Below are 25,193 nucleotides of genomic sequence, written 5' to 3' on the forward strand. Positions count from 1 at the left end.
ACCACACCAAAGTTAAGTCCTGGAGCCTTTTGTAGTTTTTGCAGTACCAAGGTTTCCCTAAAATACTGAGGATGGCCTTTGCGCACAAGACATGTCTGTGTGAGGGTTCTGCAGCACAGCTCTCACAACTAGTTGGCAAGAGGCATCTTTATAAACACCCTTCAGCAGTAGCTGAAAACTTATGCTGTCAAAGCTGATGCTTCCAGCTATCTCAAGGAAAACAGAAAAGAGCAATGCAGAAGTTATGTCCTACGATACCCACTGTTTGCATAAACTAAATAAAACAGACTATTCAATGGTATGAATGTAAACACATTTTGCATATCAGTGTTTGAACTGGTTTTAAAATAACATTTCTTTTACAGACATCTTTCCCACTTTTCATTTTTGCCAGATGTAAACAGTAGGTTTTTGTACAGACAATGGAATACATCACCTGTTCTGTGCAGCTTCTACAATAAATTTGATTATTAGAACTAAAAAGAAATATGGAAAACCCAGAAAATTCTGTTAAGGAAGTGCACAGCCTTACTTTCACAGATATGCCAAGTTAAACAGAGTACTCTTCACAAAAGCTTTCAAAAATATCTCCTTAATTTGCAGAGCTCTGCCTTTTTGGTCTATCATGATTGCTTTTCTCCTTACTCTCCTGCTTTTCTGCCAGATAAAAAGGCTTGGTTTATGCTCTTAACTTCAAGAACTAGCACGATTATGACAAGAGAATTGAGCTTAACCAAAATAATTCCCAGCAGCAGTGAATGTGCCAGTAGCTCGTGATGCACAGTGAGGTGTGCTGGGCATGGGCAAGTTGGTATGTCACTTCTCAAAGTGGAAAGATTTCTACTTGCTGCTTTCTACGATCAGAAAAAGCAAATTAAATTGACGGACTTAAATAGGGCAAATGCAAAGTTGGCTGAGACAGGTTGGGATCCCTAACACACTTTAATGCCTTGATTCTCTAAACAAAACATATTTGGAAAATACTTTTCCTTCTCAAGCCCTAGATATCATTTGTTTAGCTGAATGTCATTAAGGCTCTACTTAAATTAAAAACAAACAAACAAACAAACAAAAAAAGACAGTAAAGGGAAGCATAATGAGTTTTTCTTGTAAAGTATTTGCTTTAAAATATGGCAGTATGCTGTAAGAGAAAATCATGCTAATGAAAAGTCAGATATACCCAAGCATAAGAGCCTAGACTAAACCTGCTGGTCTGTCTGCAGGAGAGAAAAGTACTATCATTAGCATCATAAATGCCTTCCCAGTTATTTTGCACTGATTTATTAACATACACAGCTTTCAGCAATGTCCTGCAAACACCACCAGTGTTGCTACTACACCGAGCTTTTGCTGGTTCTCAGAACAGAGCAAGTTTCTTCTGAAGAGACAATACTAAGCAATCTAGTAGTTTAAAACTTCCATGTTAAACCCACAGCAACATACCCTCCCTACTTGGATTCATTTCACCTTAGATTTATAGCTGGGCAAATGGGTGCACACAGAAGTCCAAAATCAGGACCTTTAATAGATGACAAAACCAGCAAAGAGCAAAGAATATTTTGAGGGGTGAAAAACCTATATATAGGTTTTATATATATACATGCCACCTGCTTTAATACAGTGCTATAATGTAAATGCTCTCAATCTCACTCATCAAGACTGAAACAAGCACAAAATGACATTTACTGATCAAAGCGTGGGCCTTAAAATGTATCCTGTGTTTCCTTCAATTTTTAAAACAAAATTAACCTGTCACTCACTACTTGTTGGGTGGATATGCCATGCAAGTGTCTCAGAAGTCCACATACTTCAGTAACTGACCAGTGCCTCCATGGGAGGTGCTCACACTAGTTGTGGAACCAGAAAAAAAATGCAGTTACTTTGTGACACATACACTTAATGATGTCGGGTTGCCATTCGTGGAAATTCATTGCATCCTTGTGGTTGCCTCTCAGTATTCAAAATTCACTATAATTTAAGTAAAATTCACTATAATTTAAGTCAAGAACAACTCCAGGTCCCAAATGACAGCAAGTGGCATTGATCAGACATACAGAAAGTCACTGTGTGATTTACAGTTCACCAGGCCTAGTAAGTCTTAAGGCTTGAAATCTTACAAAACTATTTCATTTGCTTCACTTCCTTTAGCATTAACTTTTCCCAGCTTGATCAAGGGAAAGGTGGAAAATAAATCATTCAGTTTGTCACCCATCAGGCTGATTTCACAGGAAACTATTATTTACAAATGTGGAGCTAAACTCAGTTTGGAATGTGAGATCTGTAATGGATTTCCAGCAGGTTTTACACCAGTTTGACTGTCCAGCGCTCTTAAACTACACTGAATTTCACAACAGTATATTTCAGCAAATCTGAGGAATACAATGTGCAGAGTACTGAGAAATACCTTCGTTATATTTATAGGCACCAAATGCCCCTGTGAAGTTATTTTTTGATGGTTTACCATTTGCAGAGTTCAATCAGAACAGCACATTAAGGGAAGCAAAGCAGAAAAAATATCACAGTGATTTAGATAAAGTCAATTCTAAAATAATCCCAACATTCACACTTGGCAGATAGTGAAACAATTGCTTTACTCAGCTGAGAGTGTGGGAAACAGGAGGGAGTGATCAGAAACATACTGATTGCTTCAGAAAGGACCTGTTGCAAGCAGCCTATAACTTGGTCCTTCAAGAACTGGGCTTCATGCAGTAAAATAGTTTTGTCAGTGTAAGTGGGAGGAATGTAAAGTACAGATAAGACATTATGCAGAAAAATCACATATATGTGGTTTCAATTCCATGCCCCTGAGTGCTGTGTATGTTTGAGCAAGTAAATTATCACAGTTTATAAAGAGGTTGTTTCTCTACCAAGACATATCATTGATGCTCAAAAATGGCAAGACATAATGGGCAGAATTAAATAAATTTAGAAATGAACTTCGCAGTACTGTCTTCACATCCTGAATACTCTCATCCATTTATAGCCAGATAGAGCTAATGTGGTTCCCTGTGCACACAAAAAAGTGGTACTATTTTGTTCACACACGTTCTTCTTCACCGAGAGAAAGTGCCACATCTTTTAATCATATTTGCTTTATTTGTCTAGTAGGAAAAAACACATTCCTCCCAGGAACACTTACAGCCAGCCTGGATCTGACACAGAAGTCTGTTTTAAATGTTCAGTGTTCATTCCATAACCCCAAAATACCTTGCAATAAAAGAAGAGTAGAAGACAGAAAGTCAGTACGACCCCAACATCTCCTCTAGAGTACCCACTGGCAGTAGAGCAAAGAGGGAAGATATAGAGATAAGGCCAACCATGTTGTCCATTGGCTCGAGGCAGGCAGAGCTCCTGCCCTCTGCACTCAGGATTCAGCTGGGGAACCTCCTCAATGCAGGAGAATTCAAAATGAGGAAACAGCCACTTCTAATATGCAGCAAATTCAACTCCATCAAAGGTTTGCAGACGAGACATTATACTCCAAGTGAAGTTGCACTGGTATGCATGGAAACTGAGTTATCCATAGCACTAGTTTTGCTCTCTTATTTTTTCCTTTAGCCTCTTCCCTTCACCTTTTGGATCAGCACCCAAAACCATGCACACCTATGAGACAATCCCAACTACCTTGCAATTTCAGGCAAACGATACAACGTCCACATAATCTGAAAAATGCATCAGCTTTTCTGTCCTGTATCCTTGTAACTATTTTGGTGTTTACTGTGTTTAACAATTTGTGTAGATGTTCTGTGACTCTAACAAAGATTAACTTCAGAAGAATCATATTAGTCTTCCTACATACCATCACCCTGTTGTTCCCTTTCACAAATATAAAGCTCTTACCTGTACATGAATAATCATCAATGCGTATATATCCTGTTTCGCAGATGCACATAAAGGATCCTGGTGTATTTACACACATGGTATTCTCACGACAGTAGTGCCGTCCTTCAGCACACTCATCAATATCTGTGAATAAAGAGGAACATGAGTCAAAATCAGCAGTGTTCTTTGCAACCTCTCAATATACCGCTATTCACTTCCATCAGTAGTGGGTTAGATTCAAAAGTTACTTGAACAACAATGCATTTTGGAAAGTTTTTTGGCTTTCTCCTTTAAAAAAGCTCCTTCGAGTGTTCAAACAAGAGAATCAGCATGAGCTTTCAGTGAACAGCTGTTAGTGGAGTTACAAAGAAGATTACATTGGCTTACATCTTTCCTTTTGAAGTGCCTATGATGTTATTCCTACGATTTAAAGAAGAATAAAACAAGTAACTGGGGTCCCAAACAACAGACCAACTGCCTCAGCACTACAATGTCATCCATCACTGTACCTATATAGTCAAGGCAGTCATCTGTATACAAGCACACTACTATAGACATACCATTATGCCTCTAATAGGCATTGTTGCTTGGGAAGAAACTGGAAGGAGCATGGTAATATCTGAAAAAGCATTGGAACTTATTATATAATAAGTTTCTCTTAGAACAACAAAGTAACGAAACATTTATTTTGGTACATATAAACACATCTACACATATGTATATAGATACATATACGTGCACTATATCTGAAATCAACATGAAAGAATCTGATTTATATAAAGATCTGCTCTGACAGAAGAAACTGCAACTTGTTAGGGTGGAATACCTGATGCAGTATAATGTCCTAGATATAAACCACTGTAGGCATTGACTTCAAAACCTGACTGGTTTTGGTACTCCCTTGGGCTGCAAAATCAGGCATATTTCTTATAGCAGGTTATATTTCAATGGTAAAACAAAAAAAGCACCGCAAATAACAAAAAAAACCCTTCTGTACACTATTATTATGTCACAAAGAAAAGCTATATTAATTTGGAAGTGCTCAGTAGCACGCTGTTCCTGTAATACTAATGATAAAGACAGCATTACTGAGATGCTCTGTACATCTAGTTATATTGTCATGTGATGTGCCACTGAACCTTGCTATAAAAGTATGTTAAAAATCAAAAGGGTTATTTTTGGCTTGCTTTTTTTCCTGCTCATCATCTTTTATCTCCTCCCTGTTTTCAATTATGTTTACAGCTTTCAGAGTTGGAAAAAAAAATCTCTGGATGTAAAGCAGTATTGTGTTCCAGAATCTGATGATAGTTCGAAACAACAGACTTGATATATGAACTCAAATCAAGGTTGACTTCTTAATGCTGTGATGCTAAATGGCAGCAGTGTTAACTCCTGTAATTTACTGCTGCTTAGGTTGTATGCCTGTCTCCCAATTCTTCCTCACTCCCTAGTGTCTTTAAATCAATAGTGCTTACCAGCTGCACTCCTTGCCTGCTTTTTTTTCCCCCTTTACATTCCCAGAAGAAAATTTGCCTTCCAGTACAAAACAATGCAGCACAAGGAATATTAACAATTCTGTAGTCATTTCCCAATTTGACTCAGTTTTGAAAAAACCTTCTATTTTCCCCAGCTCTCTGCACAGTGCAACTGTTCTGCTGGATTCTGCTGGAGAAGCTGGGGCCAGTTGGCTACAAACCATGAGGGTGTCCACTGTGAATGCTCAGGGTGGTGAGGCCAGCTTGTTTTGCACAAATTCAGTTCCACATCCAATATACTTCAGCTGGTTTCCATCCCTTCCTTTCCCTGTAAGCTTTGCAGGCATGGAAGCATCATAGCTCTATTAGGGTGTTGGTTTTGAAAAGCTGATTTCATAATTTTCATGTACGTACACATATACACAAATAAATGTGTGTTTACGGTCAGCACAGTGAGCATACTAAGGCTTAAAACACATCTAGTGATAGTCATCTAAGAAAGAAAAATTAAAAAAACGAAAACAAAAAACAATCACAAGACTACCAGAGAGGAAGCTGGTTTTGCATGGGAAGTGGAAAATGGCACAGATCTCCTGATGTACGGATGTTCAGCAGAAACATTAAAGCGCAGTTCACAAAACCAGCCAGCAGTTACAACATATGCCCCAGCTACTACCACAAATGATGCAACTCGTGTCTTTCGTGGTTCTAGCTGACAACTCCATATTAAATTAATGGTGTTGATTTGTATTTAAGTAACAACATCAGTCTTCGAGTGATTAGAGGCCTTATGTTCTTGGCATCAACAAACTGCTTTGGCACCCTCAAAAAATTCTACTTAAAGATCCAAAGTCTCAAAAGCATTAAATAGAACTTTCTTAAAACTATATTAATGATTGCTTTGGCAGGTAAATAGCCACAGGAGACACAAAACACTAATGGTTTTCATTTTGCAGTGAAAACTTAAAGCCAGAGCTACTTTGATTCAAACCTCCTAATTTAGAAGCATTCTAATAAAAGCTTTGATTTTGCCAACACACCACATATTGAGGTTTTGCAAAATGTTTTATTTATAATTGCCTTTATTTCAAAACCTTGCTTGCTCAATTGTTACAAAAAACCCCCACCCCACAACTGATGAGGTTAACTTCAGATCGAATTGTTTCATTTGAACAAATCTGATTTTTTTTTCAAACTCATTTGCAAAGATATTGTCCACATTTTTCAAACACTCACTGGAAAACAAAACTCTTTCCCACCCATCTCTCTAGGAAACCTACACAGAATGCAAATGAAATAAAGTTGTTGTTATTATTATTGCTACTATCACATTATTATATTACATTGGCACCTAAAGACCCAAATCAAGCATCAAAACTCCATTGCTGTACACCATGGACACACAGCTGATAAAAAGTTGCTTTTACAAACAGTTTGCAACTTCAGCACTAAATTATATCACCACAAAAGATAATTCATACAAAAAGAGTAAAATAACAGTCAAATGACAACTATTTACACAGAGATTGACCACACTAGAAACATGCAATTCCATTCCCCCTTTAGCACTCCATATATAAGCTTCATATACATTAGGTTAAGGTATTACAGATCAAGGAAGAGTGATCTGGGGCAAGGAAAGAGCGCAACAACTGTTCTCTTTCAAAGCTACCAAAATAAAAGCTTTTTCATCCTCCTTCCTGGTTGAAACACTGGTGTAGCCTTTTATTCACCTTTGAATACAAATGCACTAAGTATAACAGAAAACCTGATGCATTTATCTTAATTTTCCCCTGCCAAAAAGCCTAGTTAGCATATTAATGCACATTAATGTCTTATTGTTTAGCCAGTAAGATGCTGAAGTCAGATCAACAGGATGAATGCACCACTCCAATGGCTGTACACATTCAACAATAAAGACTTGTGTGCTTCAAGTCTGTGATGTGATACTGAGCCACCAGCTGTGATGTACTGACAACAATGTAGTCATGGAGATCATCAACCTGCTCTGTTCCCAGTGGAACAGATAAAAGAGGCATCTCTGAGAAAATTGGTTACTGCAAAAGTGCTTGGAATCTGCACTTCAATGATTTATTTACACTTGCAAAAACATCAAAACAAAAAAAAATTTCCTTTCTTTATCCCCTCAAGCATTCAAACAAAATTGATGCAAAATACATAACCCAGGAAAAGTTCCTCTGTATTCCCTTCCTCCCGCACCCTAATGAGTTTGCTTCCCCAGAGTGAAATTCCCAGTTATGTTTTACAATCCCATTAATAAGAAGAGAACTTGACCTGCAATCTATAAATCATTGTTGACCGAAGCCTCACGCTAACAAACAAAGCCTCTCCTTAGGCCTCACTATCCATCATTGCCTTTATCCACCACAAAAGCCTGCCAGAACAAACGAGTCTGGTAGTAATTCAGTAAATCTGGGCTGTAAAGAGAGGAGGCTATTTCCAGAAATGAGGATGATCCTTTATGGATAGCACCCTGCCTCCAGCCATTGCCTTTAAAATTCAACGGTATCCAGCATCGGTGATCTCCCTGATCACACTTACAGAGGCATACGGTGGGCAGGGAGATGCTTTGCAGGATTTTTCAACAAATAATACTCAGTAGCTAGGAAGACAGCAAGCAGGAGCATAAAAAGCTTTATATATAAAAATTTATTTTGTAAGTGCATAAAAAAAAAATACCCTGAACACAGGAGCAGAGTAGATTAGATCTACAATTTAAAAACAAGCAAAAAACCACGGTTTTTTGTGTTAATGAAAGGTTCTGCCTTTGCAGCCCATAAATATGACACCCCATATTTACCTGCTAAAGAGAGTAATGCTTTTCCACCTCTCCCACACACCCTCCTCAGCAAACTTCCATCCTGACCCGAGGTCTCCATAGCTAAGAGCAAGGGCACCATTTAGGCACCATTCCTGCGAATCTTGGGCCTCTGCTGAGAATCACAAGGATGGATGTTGGTAACAATGGTCACCATAAAGGTCTTTCAGGCCCTTATTTTTATCACTACTGACCTGACTCGTACAGAAATAGACAAGCTGGGAAAGGTTGAGACTTTCTCATCTGGGCCCTGGCTTAGAAAAAGGACATAACAAGATCAGCAGAAGTTACTCAGCAATTAAGGGACTATGAAAGAGGAGAATGAACAGTGTCCAATCATAACAACCGTTACCATTGCAAAAGATAAACGTGGACTTAAAACCGACACAACCTGTCCCGCATCCTTGACAGGGTGACAAAGAAAAAAAAGTTCTGTCCTTTTTCTTTCTTTTTGCCTTCCCTTGATAGGGAATAGCCCTTCTTTTCTCACCTTCTACCTCTGACATCAAGCTTTTCTGCTGTTTTCCTCCGTCACCCATTTTCTACCTGAGTAAGTTTGGTCCTCCCTCCAGATCTTGCTCACTTTGTCTCTCTCCTCCTGTCTTCAAACCATCCCCTCATCAACTCCTCCTCCTTAAAAGAAAAAACATAGACCACAACTTCCATTACTTTGAAGGAAGCTCCCACCAGCTTACCCATCTGTGAAAAGATCAGGCTTTTTCCTTTCATCGCCAAACACACTAACTCAGCCTCAAACTCTTACTTCCCAATTGCTCAAGTGTTTAGTATAGTAAAACTTTCCAGTCCATTGCTCCAATAAAAGTGTTCACAGTAGGGTGTCTCCCACTTCCCTGACCATATTTCTGAGCTCCTGTTCTCTGCAGGCTCCCTTTGCTTCCAGCTACAACCTGGTTTCAGTATCTCGCATGCTTTGGTTTCCACAACACTATCCTCCTATGTGTCTCTTCTTGCGTGTACCCTTTCTCACTTGCTGTCTAAGAGGACAAAATATCTCAGGGCTCTGGCACAGCCCTTGCTCCTCCTCCTCCCACTACTATTTCTAGGCTCTCCCCCACCAGGCAAGTCTATGATTTGACTTCTGCTGTTACTGCAGTCAGTCACAAACCGATCACTGCACTTTTGTTTTGCTTTTCTCTATCAAATCCAATGCAGCAGTTTTTCCGACTGACATATTCCACAAAGGATGTTAACATCAACTTCCATCAAAATTGTCTATTTTCTCACAATCTCACACGTTATTTATTCCAGCTGACTGCACCACCATAGTTGTCATCACTCATACCCTCTATAGATAATCTTAGACTTTTTCTTCTCCTTTTATATATATCTATATCTATACACCTATATATATATATAGCCCTGCGCCTTTGGTGTTAACAACAGTCAGTAAAAGCCCTAGCTCCAACAGCTAAATTACCAAGTGTTCACACATATATGATCTACCTTTGTTTTTTGTTGTTGTTTGGGTTATTATTATTTTTATTTTTCCAACCTTTCTGTATTTGTGTCTCTCTCCTCCCCCAAAAGAGAAAGCACTAAAACCTAAGAAATCACAATATAACTAACCTTATGAACCCACTACAAGAACATACCCCATGCACTAAGTTGTTAATAAAACATACTCAGGGATACACAAAGACCAAGGAGCAAAAACAAAACAACTTTCCACCACCCCATCATGCTGCTCCGAGCAAAGAACCTGGGCCACTAACAAGTCACTCTAGCCATGTGTAGGGAGGGTAAGAGGAAATGGGCAGCCACTTATATCTATTGATTTTTATTGAATTATTAACGGACCTTAAGAGAAACTGGGTGAGCTGGATTATAAGTGTTAGCACTGTTGTAACTGAACTAATAAGAGGTTGTTATGTCTTAACTAGACTGCTAAAGCATCTGTTGGACTTAAAATAAATTCTAATTATTGGATCTTCACATAAGGTGGGCTCTTTCCTCACCCAAAACTAAACTGCATAGATAACTCATACACACATTGTACACGTTGTGGTGCTTTTCCATCCACATTATTTTAAATCTCTGATCTTTGTTTAAGTTCATTATTTCTGTCCATCTCCTGCAGCCTGAGAAGGGGCTATTAGGATAGGAAGTACTTTTAAAATAAAGGCAAAGTCACTCGAGGTCTACATTCCTTGACAGAAGCTCTATACGGCTTTGAAAGGACACAATACAACATTACAGCATTTCAGAAATATCATTTTTAACAGTACAAAGAGTTGTTTTTATTTCAACTTGCCCCAGTTTTTGGAAAGGAAGACAGACCGTTGAGATAAAACTGTCCTTGTTGAACATGCAGTAGGAGATACTGTTCAACAGCAGCCCATGCAAGTGAGTTGCTTGGTAGAAAATGACATCTGCATCTCAGTCTCATGAAAACATTACTGGACTCCACATACATTATGTAGTTTAAAAAATATATATCACACAGGAAATTTTTGAAAACAAATATTGTCTACCATCATGTAATGTTTTCCTTGGCAAACTGCATCTTCTTACTATTTAATGTCTTATAATTAATTCATATGGTAGTGTATAAATGATAAAACAAGTAATTATACATAGTTATCTGTCAGACATGAAAGCATCTCAGGGGGGCTTTCCTTAGGCATCAAATAACTAGTCTGATGTAGCTGAATACTGTGAATAAAAAGGATGTTGTATATGATTAATTAGAGAATTCCAAAAATCAACTTACTGAAACCCCAGTCCATGATCCATCCCCCTTCAACACTGCACTTGGTTAGAAATAGGTCTTTATATTTGAAATGCAAAATAATCTTTTTCTTCTTTTTAAAGTACGACAGCTACTCATAATTTTGAATTGTGAACGTCAAGAATTTAGAAATACTTGCCACTGCTAGTGTTTTTGTTTTCCCTTATTTTAAAAGGGGAATAAGGGGCATTAATATTTTTACGCAGAAACTACAAATATATATCAGATTATCCACAGGAAGAGACAGCTCAGACTGTACTGCACATGTGTATTTTAAAACTCCTCATCAAAAGACAGAAGCACACGTAACAGGATAGTATCTTGTCCTGGTTTCAGCTGGGATAGAGTTATTTTCCTTCCTAGTAGCTGGCATAGTGCTGTGGTTTGGATTTAGGATGAGAATAATGTTGATAACACACTGATGTTTTAGTTGCTGCTGAGCAGTGCTTCCACTAAGCCAAGGATGTTTTAGCTTTTCATACTGCCCTGCCCAGAAGTGGGCTGGGGATGCACAAGAAGCTGGGAGGGGACACAGCCAGGACAGGTGATCGTAACTGGCCAAAAGGATATTCCACACCATATGACATCATGCTGAACAAAAAAACTGGGGGGAGTTGGCCGGACGTGGCAGCTGCTGCTCAGAGACTCGCTGGGCATCAGTCAGCAGGTGGTGAGCAATTGCATTGTGCATCACTAGTTTTGTATATTCTTTTAGTATTACTGTCATTCACTCCTTCCCTGTCCTATTAAAATGTCTTTATCTCAACCGTGCATTTTAACTTTTTTCTGATTCTCCCCCTCATCCCACTGAGGCAGAGTGAGTGAATGGCCGTGTGGTGTTCAGCTGCCTGCCAGGTTAAACCACAACATACCTGCAAGCTGTAGTAAGGCCCTTGATGGTGGGTTAGACTGTTTAAGGTTTGGATAGGGTCTAAAGCATGCAGCACATTCCTGCAATCTATTCAGTAAATAACTGCCTGCTCCACAGAAGGAAGTGGTGATATCACAACTCAGCTGTCTCTCAAATGATTCCACATTACTTAGAGCACCATAGCAGACAGAATCACTGTGGCTGCTGTTGCTTTGCATTCTTCATAAATTAATATTTATTTTAAATTCAGTTTGGTTTAATGCCAGGCATTTGTTCAAGCTCTTGGGTATCCAGCCTCTACGTATCATTATGACGTGTTGCACTTTTAGACTGAGGTTTTAAAAGTTACAAAAGAAAACCATCCAGCTGGCTGTGCATATTTCACCACAGTGACAACATCTAATTCTTTCAGTAGTCAACTCCCAGCTACTAGTGAAAACTGGAAACAAAATTAAGGTTGTATTTTTTCTTTTGCTTTGAGGTTGCAGATTTAAGCCACTTGTATGAAAGAAAGCACCCACCTTCATTTCTTATTTAAAAACAAAATGCAATATATGCTTTTACTGCTGGTGGAAAAGGGCTGCTCTCAATACAACAAAGCATCTCCTAAACAAGAACTGGTAGCACAGAGCAGTTTCAAAGAGTTTCCAAGAGGCTCCCTTCATATGATTAGTCTCAGCTTTTTTTTATCATAGTAACATCACTGTCAGTCCTGGCTATGGGTGGATGATAGAATCAGTCTGATCATACTTCCTGTAGAAGTAATTAAAATCAGATAACACTGAATTGCATCCTGCAATTTGTACATGTACAAATTATCCCACTGCTACAGGCGGTAGGACTATCTGTACCCCAGTATGCACCACACTTTATGAAACGGTGTCAGGGATACTGCTTGTACGCTTTAAGTTAGAAATATGCTTTATTATCTTCCCGAGTAGGAGCCATGGCAGACAAGATGGATTTGGCCTACATTGACACATTAGAACTGGCATGGTAATTCTTAGTGTTTAGATTTCTCAGTAACATAAAGATGGAAATAAGATAACACTGTCTTTGCTAAGAAAAAATATTAATAATTAACAATATATTAATACTATTTAATATTAAAGTTTAAATTTAATATTAATAATGTTTAATTACTTCTTAATAGAGCTTTGGAAATAATATTCTGCCCTCCTGGAGCAAAAGTTTTTCTTTCTGCTTGATTAGTTTTCCAACCCAACCCAAAATAACAAGGTAATGACTCAAACACTGCCAGCTGATGGAGATGGAAATCTTTATTTCTTAGCTATATGTGATGCTATTGCCACATCTCACTCACAAAAAAGAACTTATGAATGGAGAAGCTTGGATAACCCTCTCAGTTTCACAAAACTGGCAGTATTCCAGACTCTCACCCCAAAAATATGGTGCATACTATGAAGAGAGCAAAGCTAGCAAATAGCCCAATACTACTTATTAAAGACCTAGAGGACTTAATAGAATATATTTTCATCCTCTGGGGTTTATCTCCATTACAGAGCTCTCTATCTAACTTGAGATTTTATCAACATTACACTTGCTTAAAAAAAATACACATTGTTGATTACTGCACTCAGCCAATATGATGCAACACGTATCCTATTGCAATTTGAGTATTACTATTTATCTCTTGTAAGATTTCTTCTCTTCACTGCAATCTGTGGGAATCAGGCTCATTCTAAAAATGTACTTTATTTTTGTAATCCAGTAGGTAAAAACGGGATTAACACTAAGATTAATAGATTGTAATAATTAGGTAAGTGAAGAAGTGTAATGTTTCTGTTGTTGAGGAAGAGAGTTGAATAATACATTAGTATTTTTACCCAAACATAGGGATAAATCAGTAAATCTTTCCAAGCAGAATGAGGACATACAGCTCTGAGATGAGGGAAACCTGATGAGGTCCAGCCAAATGGCTCTTCCAACATGCTTCAGATATCTACTCTGGAAAGAGACAATTCATCCTCTAAAACTGCTTAGTTCCCTCCACTGATGATGACTTAAACCAAGCATCTTATTCAAAAGTAGATTTCTAAACTGAAGACTTTCTCCCCTCGAGAGACAATCATCAGTTAAGCTGATGTAATCCTCAAATGTAGAAGTCATTCAGTCTTTGGTCTCATTTCAACTGCTACACTTGAAACTGGGACAAACATGGCAACATCAGAGAAACTAGGAGAGTCACTGAGGAAAAAGCATAAATAACAATAAAAATGGAAAATAGTTTCACAAAAATTTGTTTAATAATATTAAATGATCCCAAATTGTTAAGTTATCTAGGTTGTGTAATGTGCAATTAGTACAAGTAAATTCTCAAATACCAGAAAATAAACATTAGGGTCCACACACCCCTAAGGTAAATTTGGGATGTGTGGAGGGTTGACCCTGTTCAGCAATTCATCACCCACCAGCTGCTTGCTCACTTCCCCTGCCAGTGGGATGGGGGAGAGAATCAAAAGAGCAAAAGTGAGAAAAAACTCATGGGTTGAGATAAAGACCATTTAATAAGTGAATTGAGAAAAGGGGAAAAAAAGGTGATTCAGAGGCAACTACTCTCCAGCTCCCACCAGCAGAGTGACGCCCAGCCAGTCTTGGAGCAACAGCCACCTCAGAAAGAGTACCCCCGTTTTTACTCCTGAGCATGATGTCGTATGGGTCTGGGATATCCCTTCAGTCGGCTGGGCTCAGCTGTCCCAGCTGTGCCCCCTCCCAACCTCTTGCCCACCCCCAGCCCACTCACTGTGGGGGAAGTGAGAAAACAGAGACAGCCTTAGCACTGCACAAGAACTGCTCAGCAACAGCAAAAACATCCTGTGTCATCAACACCGTTCTAGTCACAAATCTAAAACACAGCAACATACACGTTGCTATGAAGAAAATTAACTCCATCCCGGCCACAATCAGTACATGATGTAAAGCAGCCTCTGCATTGGGCAAAATCCTCTTGATAAAGAAGCAAATAACCTGTTTTTGTCAGATGATGTTCAGCCCTGGTGCTTTTAGAAGACTTCTGTATTCTCCTATCTTCTTTCTTGAGCTTACTCTCATGTCTATTTAATCATCAATCCTTGGCAACACTTCTGAAGTGAAATCAGATTTTGCACAGAGATAGTTGAGTGGTATTATTAAATCAGAAAATCAGAGTTCAAGCAATACTTCGAGTGCAGTCTCCAAAGGGTACAAGTAACACCTCCTCCCCAAACATATTTTTTGTGGACTGCCAAAAGTGCCACAGCACAGTGGATGAAAACAGCTTAGCTTAAAGGATCTGGGAAGAATACCTAAAGCTGCCACCAGCAGACTATTTGCAAATCCATCTTATTTGAAATATAGGTATATTTCACTCCTCTAGATGTATCAGAGTATCTTGATAGCCAAGAGTCACAAGCTTTATCCTTAAAAAGTTTTTCAGCATGACTCTGTCACTACAACTGTAGTGGGCATTGAACACTATTCAAAATATAATACTTCCTAAAGGGCAATCATCAGTTTGAGAGCACTGCAGGTGTTGCTTCAGGGAAAACTACTTACACTTCATCAGAACATCTGTTTCTATAAAATGTTGATGATAGGTAGGCTATACACCAAGGATGCTATACTCAAAAGCACCTACACATGGGCAGCACAGCATAATCCATACCCAACCTGCCCATAAGGTATTTCAAATTGCATAATAACCTGAGGCAGAAAATAGATTTCAGAGTACTTGGAATAAGGCTTAGAGCATGTAAATGAAGAAATACCAACTCTTTAAGTATTGCTTTTAACAGTCCTCTGAGGGAAAGTTAAATGTGACATAAATATTAACAAATATTATTATTATAAAACAGAAAGGTATCTACCATAACAGTATCTAGAGACATCACACAGATTTGGAAAAGCACCAGTTCTTTCTAGGACAGAAGCCAAACTTTTCAATCATTCAGATGAAATTTATGCAGCTTTTCCAGACCCATACTGAAAGCAGCTTTGAATATTTTTGGGCTTGTTCTTCTACCTTAAGGAGAAGCTCTGCCAATGGGAGCATCATTACTTCAGTTTATTATTTGAGTTTTGACAGTGCTGAGGCACAAATCGGGATTGTATTTAGTGAAGTTTGGCTCAATGACATCCAATTTCGCAGTATACCTTAGTTTGTAAAGTATGAACATAGAAACAGTTATCACACCCAGGGGCTCCAGCCATTACAAAAAGCCTTCTCTGAAAGTTAAGTTGACATTTCTACACTTGGCATTGCTTGTAATTAAAGCCACAATAATGGTACAGTGAAGAAAGGATATGTGCTGAGAGGCTGGGATCATTTCAGCCTTTCAAGATGAGGGACAGGACTCTAAAAAGACTTGGTGTTACACTATTGCTATTGTGCCCTTTGCTATTACATTGTTTAATAGTAAGGTAGAAGTCTCTTTCCAGAAATAAAAAAATCAGTGCTCAATAAGACATTTGGGCTGGAAAAAGGGATGCAATGCAGAAAGCACACCTCTGAAGAAACATGGGTATATCAGTCCCCTGCCCCTCCCCTTCCACAAAAACAACTCCAAAGTTTCAGTCTATGACCTCATTTCTCCTTCCAGCATATGACCTGCACACCCAGCCAGGGATGGCCGGCCAAGGCCAGTTCTGGACCCGCGTACCAAGTGCGCACACAGTTCAAGTGCGGTGCCCAGGCTGCAGCTACGGTCCATAACCAGCAGGAAAGCCGGGCTGTTCTGCCTGCTGAGCTGGCTTTGCCCTTGGCTGGAACAACCTCGTCTGGCAGAGACCCAATCTCATGAGCTTTGCTCACATGGGCACATCTTCCTACTGCAACTTACCCCCGCTGCCTTCAAGGTGAGTAAGTGTTCCTGGATCAGGCCCTAAATCATATACATTTTTAAGAGAGAATGCATCCAAAAAATAATACTATTATTATTTTTATGTAAATAATATGTCCCAACTTTTTATTCATTTATACACGTTTTTTGAAAGCACTTAAAAGGATTGATAATTACCACTCAGAAACAATGTTATTTGCCCACACAGAAGCAACTGGGACAAAAAATCTTCTCAAAAAATCATCATGCCGAATTCAAGTACTGCACAAACTGGTAAATCCACTTATAATACGAATGCATCAGTCTCACACATGATAATCTACTGTGTCCTCATCTAAATATTTCACCACCAATGCTAATCAAAATGCTTCTTTTCTTTTTGCTTATGACATGCCTGGCAAATTCCACACATAGCAACAGACTCTAAGATGAGTGATGTGGAGATCACTAAGAGAGCATAACTTGCTTTTCTGCTTTCACTCAGCAAAGTAACAATAGAGCCACGGAAAAAACCTTCTTAAAGCACCTGTTTTCACCATAACTCCATTACTCCAGTGACCCCCTGGAAAAGGAAATGGCTGATGAGTTCCCAGAAATGCAGATCAGCAGCCTTCAGCCTCAACATAGTCTCCAGGGACTACAGGATAAAATGTGCCTGATGCTGCAACACAGAACAAGCTATACAGCTGGTCCTGGTATCAGATGTCTGCTGGGACATGATGCAAGGGATTTGTTTCTGCATGATTTTTAGTTCTCAAAACAGGCTTCTGTCAGAAGGTTTACATAAACATTAAGCAGAGAGGTATGCAAAGCTGAATTAATTACATTCTCCTTTCCTGAAAACAGTCATGAGTTCTCAAATCTAGATTTACAGATGAGCATTCCCACTAACATTAATGAAGCTACTAACTCAAGTAAGCTTCAGGTACTAGCTTTTGCAGAGTTCAGCCAAAGGGACAGTCTTAAAAGGCCCTGATTCATCCCATTTAATTGTGCATCACCAGAGAACAACCCAGGTATTAGGTGGGACTGCAGAGTACCTTAGACTCTATTCACAGATGCTTGACTTTCATGTAGCAGGCTAAACCTGAATGAACTTTTAGTCAAAGGCCATCCTGCTAGGAACACTTAAGCTTTATGGTAAGAATGCACTAGTATTATGTGTTTGCAGAATCAGGGTTTTCCTGAGGAAGAGCAACAGTTTGCACAAAGCTAAGAGATCCTGCAGAGGACCTTGGCTCTCCTTGCTGGAGGATTATGCTACATTGTAAAGAGACAAATTATAGAGGCTTCTCTTCTGATTCAGTAGCGTGTTGCTTCCTGATACCAAAAGAGCAGCGCAAATAATAAATAATTACTCAGTATGATTAACAATACCAGTATCTAGTCTATAGCGTTTACTTACTCCCTGTGGAGAAAAGGAACAGGCAGCAGTGAAAAGATAAACTAAATGTTATATTAATATGCTATTAAAATGGTTGACTTGTAGGTTGCCTGAATATCTGAATACCACAATAAAAAAAAAAAAAAAGAAAACTTTCATACAGAAGCATGTTTCTAATTCAAGACCTCAGCCATATTAACTTGCCACTTTGACACCGATCAGATTTTTTTTTTTTAAAGAACTTAATTGGAGATAATTATTTTACTTGATTAATATGCTGCATATCTAATTCACTACATGTAATAGGCCTATCACTTTGACAACTCATGAATCAATACATTAATCCCACAATAATTTATACGGGGTGCCAAGCATCTGTACAAAGTATCACCTTCGCAGTAGGCATTGTCCTCTCGAAGGGCTCGGAAGCCGTCTCGGCAGATACAGACAGCTCTGTCATCTAGGTTTCGGCAGACAGAATGTTCCATACAGTTATGTCCTTCAGTGCAAAAGTCATGGCCTGCACAGAAACAAATATGACTGAGGGTTAAAAAGAATCCAGGGATTATAAAACATCCCTGTCAAAGACAGTCCTATTTTTTTTTTCAGTGAGGTCAAAGAATACCTTTCTATTGTCTGTGAGATATAGAAAAATAAATTGTACCAAGCATGAAACAGATGAAAGAAGTGCTAAAGGCCACAAGAACAGACTGTCTCTTGGTCTTCGATTCAATTTCAGGTTATGGCATTGATCTAAGGCAGCTGGATAGGACGCTTGCTTAAATTTCCTTACGGTCTCCTTCTCATTGTTAAGTACTTTTACAGGACAGTTCTTAATTATATATTTTTCTTAAGTTTCTTCTTTGTTGTTGTTGTTTGGACATTTATAAAAGAGCTTGATCACTTAGACACTCAGTAGCTCATTTTCTTTTACTAGTGGTATTACTTTTTTTCCTAGCACTTCTTGTTCCCAGGAGCATTTATAAAATCCTTCCACATTTAAACAAAAGTCTTTGACTAACATTGACTTGTTTGGCTTTTCTCTTCCTCTTATCTCTTCCTTTCAAGCTCCACTGACTGAATACTCTTCCCTGATTGCATCATCCTTTCCATTTCAGATAAATTAATTTTTAAAACTCACATTTTAGCCATCCCTATTTCCTATTTTCTTATTTTTTCACTTCTATGTTTCCTGAGTGTGAGTGTTTTCCATTGCATCTTAATTACGAATTTTTAAGACCCTGAAGTTCTTTTCCAGGCTGGAAGATTTAGATTCAGCCTTTCAACTATGTAGTTTTTTTAAATTCCTTATGTCTTATCTCATGAAATCTAATACTGTCATGTTGCTCAACACCATTAAATCATCCTTTATTACACTGAATTCAAGTTGGTTGTAGTAACTGACTTGAAGCTTCCACAATTTCTACATCTGTCTATAAAGGTGTGAAGCCTGTCTCCTTCATTGTTTTTCTCAACAACTTCATTTTTTTTTCAATTTCCTTCTTTAACTGAAGCATCAGAACTGGTCAAGAAGCAGTACTTCACTGTTGTTTTCCAATAACTATTTTGTTCTTTCAAAATTTCCCACAGGAGAACTGGGGAATGTGAGTGAGGCTCAGGGGACCAGGACTGATGTAACAGCAACAGCTCCAGAAGGCAAGGTGGAGCCAGGCCGCAATACAGGCCTCTTGCAAAATAACAAACAAGCATTTGTTGACAGTAAAGATTATTATTTTTATCACTCCACCTGGCTTCTCCTTCATGTTTTGCTATGAAAGAGCTTCTACCCTTAACTTCACAGAAGGTATGTTAAATGAGCAGGACAACGGAAGGGAGTCTGCTCAGAGGTCAGGTTGGAGAGGTGTTTTGCACTTGGGCAGTTCAGGAACAGTGTGAAGCAACACAGACCAAGCAAAACAAGACAAGAGAAACAGAAGAGCCCATAAAGACAGAATGTTTTAGGATTGAGACCCAGGGACATGGTCACAATGCAAACATCACATACCTACTATGATATGAGAGGCAGATGTTTTTCTTTCTCTCTTTCTTTTCTGCTGTGGATTGTCTCCCTGTAACCTAGAGATGCGCTTAGATAATGTTACTTAAATATTATAATTTACTGTAGCTACCACGGTGCTGTTATCTAACTCAGGACCTCAAGAAGTAAAAACTCTACACTTTTTCTAGTGTTAGAGGGTCTTTAATACTCGTTGATGACAGCAGAAGTGTGTGTGTCAAGAGCAACCTCTGGCCATGGCGACATCTACTCTTTGCCTTTTTGTTGTCTTCCTCATTGAAGCCCAAGTTAATGACAAAGCAATATTCTTATTTATTTATTTCCTGGTCTGGACTGGTTTGTATCAGACTTCGGTATTAAATAACTAAGAATGTACATGTTAACCAGAAAGGGTAAGGGCTTTTTTAATTGATTTTTTTGTTTTCTTAAGATTCTTAACACTTATGTATCAGTTGTATTAATTAACAAAATATATGCTGCTGAATAATAGTGTACAGTTGCTTCTTGCTTAAAGAATAAGCTCCATAGCTCACGAGAGGCCAAGCTAGCATGGTTCTGGTAGGACTGAAAATGTTCAGAAAACATTCACCTGACATATATTAAAATTTACTAGCTATACCAGGCATGAAAAAACAGAATTATTTTCTTTAAGCCACTGAAGATTCTATATAAAATCATCATTAAAAAATCCTTTTTGACTGTGATAGGCTTCAAGAACTATCAACTTTCATTAAGTTCTTCTACTTTCTTATCTCTCTGCTTGATGTCATTAAGCATATCCTTCGCGTTTGCGCTGAGTTGCACAGAAACAAGTATAGCTGCACTCTGCTTTTCATTGAAGTATACCTAAAAATCAGCCCAAGAGTCTCACATCTTCTTTCATGCCAGGTATCAATTTATCATTATTTAGCTATAGAAGAAATAGACATAGCCACTTGAAGATGCAATTGCTCAAAGCTTCGAAGATACCAGTATTAGTCCAGATCAAGAGAGTGGGCTCAAGACAGAGCACTTCATGCACCTCTCTCCTTTGGTCAGGATCTGTCTGCGTGTAACACACAAAGGTAGGTAGCACACTAAAATACTCCCCAAAGCTTCTGCTCCTAGATGCAGGCTACAACCCCAAATGGGTAAACTCCAGTCTTCAATCGACCGCATATCATGAATAGTTCTCTGAAAGGGCCATCTCAAAGCATCGCAGAAAGATGCTGGGGAACACGGACATTTCTCTAGTGTCATTTTGTTTGAACGCAGGAGTGGGTGAAGGGTAGAAAATCACTAATTATGTATATGATTTCTTCGACTTTTCAGCCACTTTTGGCTAGACTGAAAAACTAAGTGCCAGGAAACATTCCCCAGAATTTACACTGTTGGACATTTTGCAAAGAATTTTCAGATGCCACAATGTAGATGTTATCTATTCAGCTTTCTAAGACATATAGTGATTATCATGAATATGAGTGTCTCATTCAAAATCATAAGAAAAAATCTGTATCACCTATAAGAATGCAAAATTACACAGAGCATATATATATCCAGCTATTACCTTACCTTTACAGATTTTGCAGCAACTGTGAGATAAGGGGATCTGTTGAGATTCTGGGCAGTTCAAAGCTGCACAACCATCTTTTGGAATACGCTGCATTTTGTGGTCCTGTTAAATTGAGGTTATAGATTAATACTGTGGGAGAAGAAATATAGTTAAATGATAACTTAAGTGGAGTTTTAGCATAACAACGTACAAACAAAAACCTGCCTATTCCAAACTCCAGGTACCTTCAAAAACCATTTGAAAGGACAACATAGCGCAATAGAGGCACCAGGAACTCCCTTATACTCAAACCTTTTCAAGCAAGCAGAAGTGCAGCAACAGCTCTCATTCTTCTTGTCTGAGCTGTCAAACAACTTGCCTCAGAAGTTTCTCTTAAAGTTGTGCCTGAAAGAGTAACAATTAGGCAGCAGATTCCAGAATTGAGCGTCCTTATAAGGAGTACTCTTAAGCAGCTTCTTATTTATACAGCAAGTAAAATCAAACTTGAATATCTCGCTGTCAACACTGTGGTAGTAACACTGAAGGAAACTGGCACTGATTCCCTATTCAGAAAGGGAGGGTTTTTCAGCTAAGTTTGGATCACACATCTGGAAATGTCCAATGCCCAGGTGATACCTGAATATCTTCAGGCACTCAGTGCAGGTCACACACAATCACTGCAGTGTGACCACATGACAAGCTTGCCTTAGCAATCCAGCTACCGCAGATGTGCCACCTTCAGGCTCCCTTGGGCCCTAATTAATGTGTCTTGCAGTGCTCTAGTCGTGATATGGAAAAGACAGAAAACAAGGCAAACAACATGTTCCTCAGAGGCATCTGCCTGAAAATCAGCAATCTGGTTAAAATATGAGCTCACTGAACTCAGGACCCTGTATTTCTGCATGCAATAAAAGTGTTTAAAATCACACGTGTCCCATTGTATGTATTATTCTTATAGCTCTCGTATTTAATTTTAAACCCTCTTTAAGCATGAAATATAAAGATGAAACATGAACACTATGGCCAACATCAAAATTACTGCTCAAACTTTACCTTAAACAATCTTGACAGAGAAACCAACCCTAACCTGATAATACAGTAAAGAAAACCAGCCACAGATGTGTTGTATGCCAGGACAAGCAAAACCCAGCAATCTCACAAAATAAAGGAAAAAAAAATGAAAGAAATAATAACAATTAGAGTAGTCTGGATTGTATTTAATTCTTTTACAATTTCTAATTTGGAAGAGAATTTTTCATTCACTTGTCTTATAATATTCAAACAGAAAAGTGTGTGCCTATAGCAGGCACAACTGCAGCAGTCAAACAAAACATAAAATGATGTTTAGAATTGCATACAGACAAAAAGAAGAAATTCCCTACATTGCCTTGTTAACACCATCATAAGCCTTCAAGCATGAAATCAGCGCTTGTGCCATTCCTATTAAGTCTTTCTGGAGCTGAAGTCATTAATTATATCCTTTTATGAGAACTTTGGTTGTAGTAAAATAGTGCCCACCTCTGACTTCCTAACTGACCAACACAGCTTACAGTATGTGGATTTTCTGCTCTGAATTATCATTCACAAGGCTGTTCAGCAGAAACTATATGTACTTCAGTTCTTGAAAAAGCAGCATTTGAATCAGTCAAAGTTGCTGCTTAATATTTCTGCCAGGACAGTCAGGCAGCCCACCAGTAAACAAGTATAATCAACAAAATACAGACTAGCACAGTCAACAGAGGCATTTTGTTCATCCAGTATCGCACTTGCCAGCTGCAAGAAATGCGAGGCAACATCACATAATTTTTGATGGTTGTTAATTATACCCATTGACTAATCACAGAATTCATGTCCCAGGTGTCATGTTGAAAATACGAGCTCACGGTCCTGAAAAGTGTACGACCGAATTCAAAATTATTTCTGGTCAGCTTCTCCTTTCCTTTCTCAAAAGGGTTTCAAATCACTTACTCCAGGAATTAAGCTCACAAAGATGAAAATCAACAGCAATAAGACAACAGTCCCCAGTTCTACTTTGTAAAACATTGTTTTTCACAACTGTATGAAATAGTGTTTTGAGATTTCCAGAAACTGGTCCAACAGACAGCTGCAGTGTGGCCAGGGCAGTTGCTCCCCTCTTTTTCTCTGCCCTAGAAATATGCACTCGGGTTTTCAACGCCACCCCGCAGCATGTGGCTCTGTAACTAGACCGAATTCCTCCCCATCCCACCCCTGGAAAGGCAGCGTGGGCCCCACTGCAGCGGTTTGTGTAATTCTCAACCCGTAGCCATCCCTGGGGTATATTTTGCCCTTAAAGAGCATTTGTGCTCTGAGAAGCAACTCTGTTCTTCCAGAAGGACAAGACTGACTCAGCATCGGGCATGTTCTCTTTACAAATAAAATAACAATCCTACCCCGTTTCCACCACTAAAACTACCAGACAACTGGTATGCCAGCTCTTTTACCTCTTTTTCATCTAGCTTTTCCTCTAAGGATTATCCTGAATTCCAAATTATGCCCCCATCACGTTTGTGCATCTCTCATATCTGAGCACATAACTTTGAAGAATAACATTGCACATGTGTGAATGGAAACGTAACGTAGTCTGCTGGCTTTTTATTACTGATGATGGAGACGATACCTAAGGAGGATAGAATGCAGCTTGATTGTCAAGCTGCTTAATCAAAGCTTGCAACTATGCAAAGTAAATTTATTTGCAAAATTTGATGTGGAACTCAATAAGACAAAATAAACACAGGACCCCTTAGATGTCCTTTGTTGCTACTTCCTAAGGTAGACCTGTCTGTATTTCAACAGCTTCTTTCAGTGTGACTTTGATATTTCTAACACACAAGAATTTTTTTTTTTATATCAACAGTATTCTTACCTTGCACTGAAACAAAACACAGTCCCCTGAGCTTGAATACACGGTTTCTCTTTGTCCTTCAAAGTAGATTCTGCCTTCAAATATGCACACAGCTTCAGGAGAAAATAAAAGAAAAAAACCACAACGTTTTTGTAAAAAAATACTAGTCCTTTTCTTATAGAACTGACGCATTTTCCTAAAGAAAACTGCATTTCAAAATGAAAAGACTAAGAGCTGCAAGAATATTCTAAACCTACCTGTAGGAGTCTGGATATCACAAGAAAAAAAAAAAAAGAGGAGGAAAAACAAAACAAAACAAAACAAAACAAACCCCACAAACTACACACATAAGCAGAAGGTGAAGGATGCTGAAGCAATACGGAGTATTGGTGGCTACCAGGAGGGCAGAAGAGCCGCGTCCCAGGTCACGCCAGGGAAGCTACAACTGTGGGCAACACAGCTCAGGGGTGGCAAGGGAAACGGAGCTGTAAGAGCAGCACGACGGGCATTAATAGATAATCAGTTTCTTGAAGAGGAATGTTGTATGATGGGGTGATCACTGAAGCCACATATTTATTTCTTGTCACAGCCCTTTGATGGTTCATCTCCCCGTATAGGTATTTGTATATTTGTATCTTCATTATCCGGTTACCAACCGCCACTGCTGAGGGTATATGAATTTTATTGTACAGAAACTGGCCTTTAGTGACCATCTTCTTTTCTTTTTTTTCCCCAACACAAGTAGGATCAAGTCTCTGACTATCAAATGACAGCAGGACCCCCCAGGCTCGGTGTTTGTCATAC

General features: G+C 38.8%; 1 protein-coding gene across 1 annotated transcript in view; it reads right to left on the reverse strand.

The window, feature by feature from the left end:
* Window positions 1-25,193, reverse strand: part of NELL2 (neural EGFL like 2) — a 154,065-nt gene that overhangs the window by 64,435 nt on the left and 64,437 nt on the right. The window contains exons 10-13 of the mRNA XM_065648237.1: window positions 24,411-24,502; window positions 21,547-21,649; window positions 18,370-18,498; window positions 3,841-3,966 (exon numbers count right to left, since the gene is read on the reverse strand). Coding sequence (XP_065504309.1) covers window positions 3,841-3,966; window positions 18,370-18,498; window positions 21,547-21,649; window positions 24,411-24,502 — 450 coding nt within the window. The remainder of the gene's footprint in view (window positions 1-3,840; window positions 3,967-18,369; window positions 18,499-21,546; window positions 21,650-24,410; window positions 24,503-25,193) is intronic.

This window comes from Caloenas nicobarica, chromosome 1 (genome assembly GCF_036013445.1).
Source record: "Caloenas nicobarica isolate bCalNic1 chromosome 1, bCalNic1.hap1, whole genome shotgun sequence".
Lineage (NCBI taxonomy): Eukaryota > Metazoa > Chordata > Aves > Columbiformes > Columbidae > Caloenas > Caloenas nicobarica.